Below are 9,338 nucleotides of genomic sequence, written 5' to 3' on the forward strand. Positions count from 1 at the left end.
TGGAAGCAAAGGAACTCAATCGAACTGTTTTAAGGCAGGAAGTCCAACGATATCAATGCAAACTGCTATGTGATGCTGCTGAGGACTGGGTTTGCACCAAGCTGTACCAAAGTTTTAAAGCAAAGATAATACTTTCGCTTTCTAGAATTGCAATACAAAAGTTGTCATTTCTGCACTTCTTTGAAATATACTGTGCCTCTGTTTGATTGTGTACAAAACCAGGACTAGAAGGAAACAGGAAACTAAACAAATCTACGAGATTCTGAATCAGAAAACATTGAGAGGTTACAAAACCGAGCATTTTTGTATCTCACTGATACAATGTTGTGCTCTACATTTTGGTGATTTAATGGACTTCTGGAAGATAATAGCTAACACTGACTTCAGTGGAAGTTCTAACATTGATCGTTGTTGTTGCAGTTGCCTGCCCTGAATAAGAGAATGAAATACCATGTTAGTGTGAAGTCAAATCAGCTATTCAATTAAACAAAAACAGTGAACAGCCAAGCTGTTCAGGAATGGAGCACAGTGGCATAGTCTCTAGTGCATCTTGACACAGTATAATTAGATAGTGCCATCCTTCACGGGACGTGAACTCAAACAGCATCACATGTTTTGTGACAACTCAGTGTTGTCTTTGCTTCTTACACAAGCCTTTCTCCCGTGGTTTTTCCATCAGTTAACAACACAAACATAACTTTTTTTGTCTTTTTCTAACAAGTCGTCTTTGTGGTGAGCACATCAATACTACTAATTCACAGCATTTACATCCATTCACATAAGCTTCCTTTACATGCTCATTTTATGGGCTCAGTATATGCAGAGGAGAAATGTCCTGTAGCAGTTAATGAGCAAAATTTAATGACTACAGACCATTTAGGATCGGATTCTGATTTTGTTTATATCAGTTGCATTGAAAGTAATTGAAATTACGGACTTCTGCATTACGTAGGAAGTTGTGATGGGTAAAGTTTTGATCCTTTTGCTAGTAAATACTGTCAAGGAGAGAATGTTATAGTTCAGCTGACAGATTTTGGTGATCTACTTTCTGTAGCCTATCCCTCAGTGAGAATTCTGGGGCCCCTTCTTGAATGACTAAGGATTAATCCTTCTTACACAGATTTTTGGGAAAAGTATTCCAGCAGTAGCTTCTTGTACTCCCACTTCCAAAGAACTGAATGTACGTTTTAAAAAACATTGTACCACTTAATCCTCAGCTCGTCAGTTCAGGTTATAATGATGTAAGTTTGGAAACATTTGACTGGAATCACTGAGAAAAGGTTGAAGAGATATGGTTTACATATTTTCTCTGTGTGCTTTATAATTTAATTTTTACTGAGTTTTCAGGTGTGTTGTTTCTTGTTGTGAAATGTGAGAACCACTACTACTGTCAGTAATATTAACAGGTATGATTCCAGCACTGGTAATCAGGTATTTGCTGACAGAAAGTACTAGTATTGCTTTCTTCTAAATTGCATAAAGAACTCTTATTAAGGTGATTGCTCTTGGAGTTAGAATTGCCTAATAAGATATATCCCAGCCAAAAAAGAAGTTTGTGCTTGCTTGAATTCTTAGTTTCTACTCAGTCAAGAGGTAACTTAATCCACATTTCACATATTCAGGCAGGCAATGGAAAGTAAAATAATTTAGGAAGTATAGAGTGGTTTAGGTCTGAAAGAACCTTAGGAGGTCATCTGGTCCAACCTCTCCCTCAAAGCAGGCAAGGTGGCCACAGAGGAGTTCTAAGCAATCGCTTGACTCAGCCTGTGCTAGGTATAAAGCCTGATGGCCGATAGACAACTTGGAATACTTTGGATCAAAATCTACTTTTCAGTTCTGGCATGAAACAATGGGAAGACCAGGGCTGCATATGGGAGCAGAATTTGATCTTTTGCGTCTTAATTTCCTCTCTTCCCACTTTGCAACAGCATTGGATTAAATAAGCAAAATCCAATAACTTTCCTTGGATTATTTTCCCAAGAGTAGTTACTAATATGGGAAACTTTGAATTTTGGATTGCCCAACTCTGACTCAGTCTAGTTTTAGTTTTGGAATCCCTAAGCCACCCTAAAAACAAATGTAGATAAGAGGAGCAGTAGGTTCTCTATCCTGGAAAATCGGACCCACAATGTGTCTTAAGTTAGGCACCCCATAACTGAAGTCACTTGAATGAATGCATTGCTTCTAGTAACTATTAGTTTTGTTTGGCAGGGAGGAGGTACAATGTGGGCAACAACTGATATTTCTGCTTTCCCACTAAAATACCTGCACCTTCTTTTGTCTCTCAGGATAAGAATGTATTTTAGCTTCCTGGTGTGTTCAGTCTAGGGTGAATTGCCTGAGATTTCTAATAAATGCATGGAAGTTATAATGATGGTTTTGGTTTATGGCCTTCACTCAGGTGGGAAGTAGAAAAATACAAGGAATTAATTCCCTCTAAACCCTTAGGGAACCAAGAGTTAGAGACAACATAAGCTGTGTTTGTAGGGAACCCCATGAAAGTTGGGTTCTTTCGCAGTCTCTGGCTATATCCAGTATCCATTTGCTCTTAAGATAACTTCTCAGTGTTTTCTTTGCATATGTAATTTTTTAAAGTTAGATTTTTAACTTTGAAAAAATCCAAATAAGGTCTAAAATGAAAGTATCTGTTATTTTTTCTTTTCATTTCTGTGACTTTGATCAGGACTTTGTTGCATTCTCTGGTGATGTTGAAAGCAGTAAGAACTGCTTGAAAACAATGTCCAAAGAAGGGGGATAGCAATAACGTAAAGATGCAGAAAATCATCTTAGATATTCACAGATTCTAAGTGCTGGGAGGTATTAATACAACTGTATAGATGCTAAATATATTTAAAGCAGTCATTAAGTGTTGTCACTTAACACCGTCTGTTCCACTTTCGTTAAATTGCCTTATTTATTACTACTATTAGTTACAGTAGGTTTTTTAGCTCTTTGCACCTAACTGTTGCTTTAAAAACTGTCACATTAAAAATTAGGAAAAAGAGATTGATATTTAAAAATGGTGAAGTTACAAGCTTAATATAATCTGTGTTTAAAGGCAGAGAATCACTATCATTGTAAAGAAAAAAATATGAAGCACATCTGGAAAACAGTTTCAGCTGTGGGCTCTAGAGAACATGCATCAGACAACTGGAATTTTGGTTTCCTTAATGTTAGCGTCCTATGCACGTGCCCTCTACTTTACTTTATGAATCCTTACACCATGAGTACACAGTTCATGGAGTACACACACACACAAATATAAATATATAGGGTATATAGCTGTACCTACATGAAACGCTATATTTATCTAGTCTTCAAAAATTCTAAGATTATCTGGCATAATAATATATAAAAATGAGTTACATCTTTTCCCTTTAACTTGTGCTTTGTGATTATCTGGCATGGTTTTTTTTAGAATTACATTCAAAGTCATGTTGTTTACCCTCATTCAGGATTGTTATTGTAATGTCAATGTTTTCACTGGCAGTATTCCAGCTAAACATCATCAATCCTTAGCATAGCTTGCTACAACATAGTAGCTTTAATTCAAGCAGTAAAAGTGGTATTGGCTTTTAAGTGCTGAAAACTATGTTTACTATGTAATTCTTAGCAAACTACACAGTACTGAATGTATTGCACGACACTCCATACCACAATTATCCTGCAGTAAAATCATATGCAAAAGTCTTGTGTGATATGTTACTTGCAACATTTGCAGCAGCAGTACACTTAATTACAAACAAGTTGCCTGTAAACCTTGAGCATCTTGGCTTGTACCTCTTTGTTTTTTTTTTCCACAGTTCTAGTATCTCTGCAGGTGTAACTGGAACAATTGTTCGTTTGTTTGTTTGTTTGTTTGTTTTTCAGAGTTCTTCACTCTCCACCACCTTTTGGGTTGGGGATGAAAACAGCATAGGGATTTCAGTAGTTGGGAAGGCAGAAAAAATCTCGAGTCCTTGACCGGTAAGGTTTGCATACCGGCTGCCACCAGGTCGAAGCTTTATTGGTTGTGGAATTTGACGGTGCCACTGAGCTGAAGCAACAGAAACAGAATAGGCTGTATAAACCTCTAATTAAGTTAGCAATGAAACAACAGAAATCAATGCACACAACTGAAAAGTTGCTTCCAACATCCTTGAAGAGAGCACAGCATTGCTGTTCCCTGGTTTAGGGTCTGTTCCTTCAAATATTATCATTTATGTAGTTTATACGGTGAGTATTTTTATTGAAGTCTACAGATGGAATCCCATCCCTGTTCAATTCAATGGCAACATTTACATGGATTTCACTAAGTCCAAAATTTAATCATTTAATCTTTGGAGCCTTCTCCAAAGGTCTTGCAATCAAAACTAAAAACATATCATAGCATGAGCAGAGATGAACAAACTGAAGATGGCTCTGATTTTGTACTACTCGATCCTCTGGGGGACTTTTCTTCCTGGTATGTTTTTTTGGTGGTATTTAATTTCCATATTAAATTTCCTATATTATTAAGTAATAATAAAGGGATTTTTTTTAAAGAAGTGATTACAATTTTTATTTCCCTTCGCTACTTACAAGTAGTAACATGTTTCCTAGATTTTTTTAAACATACTGAAAGAAATGTAATCCAAAGACACCGATTCAGTAATTTAAAAGTAACATTCAACATATTCCTATATAAATGAATACCATTACAATTTTGTAAGACTATTTAGTTATTATATAATAGTTAAAAGTTGACATTCTTAAACACTTCAGAAAGGGGAAATTGATATTATCTTTTCCAGTATTTATCTATACAAAACCTCCAGGTCTGCACCCAAACTGGACAAACATATCTGTCAGCAATTAAAGTGAAAGAGTAGAAGTTCAGGCTACAATACTCTGAGAGTAGCTCAGTGTGGCAGACCTACAATCTACATGTTAAGCATTGATAGGAAATGTTCATTATCTTTGCATGCTGAATTTTGACCCTGTCTGTCTGGAAATATTTGAAAAAGAGCCTCCTTTTTTCTTGCAGCCCCCAATTTGTTTCTGTTTGAACAATACACTCATTATTTACTGTTCTTCTTTCTTTGCACATGGAATTGCAAATATCAGACCACACTTCCAATCCCCTAACCTCATCCATTCAAAATAGCACACAGAAAAATCATTTCTGACACTCCCTTTGGTGTATTAGACTTGCAGAGTCTTTAGAAAAATGTCGTTGGAATTGGAAAGCATTTCTTACTTTCCATCTTTTTCCTGTTTGTACCTTGAATCCTTTATATGAAAATTTAATTTATGTCTTGCAACATTTAGATACCTAAGGAATTATTTTCCATTTTATGTGACCTTACTTGAATCAGACTCTCACCAGGCCTCTCTTGAACATTACATTACTATTGTCTATATCTCCACAAGGTGGCGGAAAACTGACAGAGATGCACTGGTGACTTGTGGTTATCCCTGATAATTAAGTGTGGGGTTTTTTTTAAATGAGAAATAGAAGGTTGAAAACATGGTTTTGCTTTTTTTTTTTTTCCTTTGAGTGTATGGCTCTAATCCAAAGATTTGTGGAATGTGTTTTCTGTTTTGTTATGCTGCTTAAGTGATCAAAGTACTCTCCTGCTCTAGATAAATTGTCTTAACTATTACATCTTGCATAGATACAGGGTAATTAACTGATGTGCTGTAGTTCTTGAACTGGGCTAGGGCCTTCTAAGTCCTAGACAAACATGTTAGATACAAGCTATGCCTAATTAATGGAGGCTAGCTATCATACATGCTCCACAGAAGGGGCCTACTTTCTTGTGTGCAATTTATTGTTCCATGTCAGGTCAGGGCTGTAGCACAGACATGTGTCAGAGGGAACAGAGTTAAGGTTCAGCTTGAATACATGTTTATTATATGCGTATGTGTCTAGGGAATTTGGAATGTGAAAATGGGAGTAGAGAATATGGTACACAATTCCCCCTCTGTTTTTTCTCTTTACCTGCCTTTAAACTCATGCAGGAGAGCTAATTTGGCCATTTAGCTGCATCATTATACCTCCTCCTGGTGGCCACATTAAGCTGTGGCCATGCTATGACACTAATTTGTAATCCACATCAAACCCAGCAATTTACAGACTAAGCATTAGGTAGGGGCTGGGACCAGTCAAGGAAAATAAATTCTGATTTGTTCTAGTTACTAGCCAATACCTACCATATATGTCAAGCCTAGCAGTACAAGAGACAATACCAGCTTCGTTTTTTGCAGACAAGGTATACCAGCCAGCATCTGCTTTCTTGGCAGGTTGAATCAGGAGGCAGACATACCCTGTTGTATCTTGATGCATGCTGGGAAAACAAGTGTTTTGGAATTAGTGTTTCTCAAGAGCACATCAACTTTGAGATTTTACAATATGTGCATTAAATATGAAATAGATAATTTGTAACTTCAGTCTTCAAAGAGGTAGCAGTCCAAGACATTTATAGTCAATAGATTTGCTTTCAGTTTGGCCTCAAGCAATAATCAGAGTAGGTGAAATCTGTTCTTGCTCCTCTCAGTTGTGCAACGCCATGGTGTGACAGTATGAGCAGAATTGTTGTTCTGTATGTGTTGATATCAGAATTGTTCATTGTATTCCAATGAACTAAACCCATGCAAAGCTGCTGCACAGTCATATTGTATTTTTTCCTAGTTCAGAAGCTGGAAGACTAACATAACAAGATACCAAGAACATTTGTACAAAGTTGTGATATTTTCACAACGGTAACCAGAGGGAGTCAGAATCTTTCTACAGCACCCTTTTCCATGAGAAAATGCCCAAGTGGCAAAATCTTAAAGATTCATTTGGCCAACACTCTAGAAGAAACCTGCTTCTTTACTCCCTCCTTTTCCTTTGCTCTTCAATGATCAAGACTTTCTGTCTGCAACTTCCAGGAAAAACTATTCAGTATATGAGCGGACTGAGGCTCCTTTGCTCTCTAGGCTGTGGTTGATCTCTTTTATCAACCCAGGTGTTTCTCTCATTATAAAGGAAGAGGTGGGATGAGCGCATCAGAGTACCTGAAGTTGCAAGAAGTTCTGCAGTTTGAGGTTTTGTTTCCTTATGAACTGGAATGAAACATCAAACCACAGAATTTCAGGTCAAGAGGACATTTTGTGCTTCCAACATCTCTAATAAAAAAAGGGAGCACTCACCCTTTGCTCCCTGCATTACGTAATTTGCCTTATGCTGAGGGTGCAGTAGTATGCTCATGCATGTCCATACCATGCTACAAAAAAGGTCTCTTGGCTTCAGGCAGAAAGGTAATAGTGAGGGAAGACAGGGACAAACAAGGACAATGCTGCCCATTGCTCATGTGGATCTGTGCAGAACCAGTCTGGTCATGACTGGCTGAAACTGCAGAGGTGTTACAAGCCTGATGTTAACTCCTGGCATTGTGAGGTGTGGGAAGTTTCCCTTAGTCATTCCTCTGCTGAGCTGTCGCAAAAACTTGTTGTCTAAGCTTCTGTGAAACAACTGGAAAACGAGGCATTTTAGGACAGTTGTTCATTTTATGTTAACTACGGTGTTTGCATGTATGTAACCATAATTCCTGTGAAAGTACCAGTACTTGAAATAAATCCTTGAGTAGTCTGCCTAGAGGCAGAGGAATAAAGACTAGAGGCTATAGAAGATCAAAGTCAGGTGAGCTTTTTGGAGAGCGATGACAGTCTCTGAGTGGGGACAAGGAGACCACGGAAGGATTTTTTCAAGTAAGCTTTCCCTCATGATAGGTGTGCATTCATAACAAGCGCTGCTGTTTTCTTCACAGATAGCCTGCAGGGTATGCATGTAAAAATGTAGTATTTCTTGAAGTTGATCTCAGAGATCCAATGAATGCATCAAATCATTAGTTGGAGCCAAGTAAAATAAAATATTAAAAATCAAATTTATGCTGAAGAAGAAATCTTTAAAAAATAAATGAAAACAATTAATTTCTCATTAATTACAGCCAGGCACATATTTTCATCGGCTTTTCTTTTGCAAAACCTAAAAAATAGCGATGCATTTGAATGCCAGAGCTGAACTCAAACATTGTTGTATTTTGTAAGCATGGATCAAAGTCTTTGCTGATGCTTGTGACCAAACTTTGTTATCAGCCTCTGTATCTGATAAGCTAAAATCTCTATTATCCCATGCTCTGGGGCATTCAAAACCATGTTCTCACTGTTCTGAGTTTGAATTCATCCATAGTTAGAACTAAACTGAGAAAAAAATAGTGTAGGGAGAGAATAAGGTGCTAAAATGCATTGACATATCATATCATAGTATCTTTGATAAGATGCATATGCTGTATCAGGCCTATGGCCCGAAAGGTCTATCACCACGCTCTGAAGCAGTGGCATATTATGCTCCATGCCTTTATTCTGAACCAAGGAAATAGCTATTGTTCACCTCACAGTGAGGCCAGCTTTTTAAATCTTTATGTGGGTGAAATAAGTTGTTTTAAGAAGAACACCACCTGTACATATCACACAGGTTTTCCTGGAAACGATTGGTCCAGCCACAAATAACTCCAATCATGAGTACAGTAGTACAATACCTCATCCTCTCTCTGTTTGATGGGATGGTCTCATTATCCTTCTTCCAGTAAAATATGGGGGGTGGCATTCCCACAACTCTGCACTCTAATCTGACAGGGTACCCTTCAGGAACACCACAGTTCTGAAGCTTCTCCAAAAACATGGGGGCTTTTTTTACTTCCTTTGCTGGAGAAAGAAAAGGAATTATTGAACAACAGATATTTTATTCTTTGATTCGCTTTGAGCAGTATGGAAGAACGTGATGAAAAATTGTTCTTGTGATATCAAAATAGGTTGTGAATTCTTAATGGAATATTGGAAGGAAAGTGAAATGCCATGACATAGCCTCTGTAAGGGAACATAAAGAAAATAATAGGCAGAACTGATGTTCATAAAAGAATGTTTGCATATCTAATGGCTCTAAACATACTACCATTGCAGGAAATTAATGCCAGACATATGAGTTTCAGTATCTCACATCTTGTAAGGCTTTATTAAAGAACAGTATTCATATTTGTATTTTTCTACTGAAAAACATTTTAAAACTAATAAAATCAGGACTGAAATCTAGGAGGCCTCAACATATATTGTGAATTCAAACCCTAAGCATTTTCTGGGGAGAAAATTAAGAATGTCATTTTGCCGAGACAAGAGAGAGATGATGAGAGAGAATTCTTACAGCCCTCTGTTAATAACAGGAGGGCACCTGTCAACTGAGCACCAGGTCCATATCCCTCCATCAGATGAGTTTTATAGCTGTTGAACTCTCCTACTATCAGTGGATTAACTATTTATTTATACTTGCCTGTAGGGAA

The 9,338-nt window shown here is 37.3% G+C and overlaps 1 protein-coding gene across 1 annotated transcript in view; it reads right to left on the reverse strand.

The window, feature by feature from the left end:
* Positions 1-3,418: 3,418 nt before the first annotated feature.
* Positions 3,419-9,338, reverse strand: part of MYPN (myopalladin) — a 48,777-nt gene continuing 42,857 nt past the window's right edge. Inside the window, exons 17-19 of the mRNA XM_010294791.1 lie at positions 8,544-8,709; positions 6,175-6,308; positions 3,419-4,036 (exon numbers count right to left, since the gene is read on the reverse strand). Of these exons, the coding sequence (XP_010293093.1) occupies positions 3,867-4,036; positions 6,175-6,308; positions 8,544-8,709 (470 nt within the window). The 3' untranslated portion in view covers positions 3,419-3,866. The remainder of the gene's footprint in view (positions 4,037-6,174; positions 6,309-8,543; positions 8,710-9,338) is intronic.

This window comes from Phaethon lepturus, unplaced genomic scaffold, assembly GCF_000687285.1.
Source record: "Phaethon lepturus isolate BGI_N335 unplaced genomic scaffold, ASM68728v1 scaffold11649, whole genome shotgun sequence".
NCBI lineage: Eukaryota > Metazoa > Chordata > Aves > Phaethontiformes > Phaethontidae > Phaethon > Phaethon lepturus.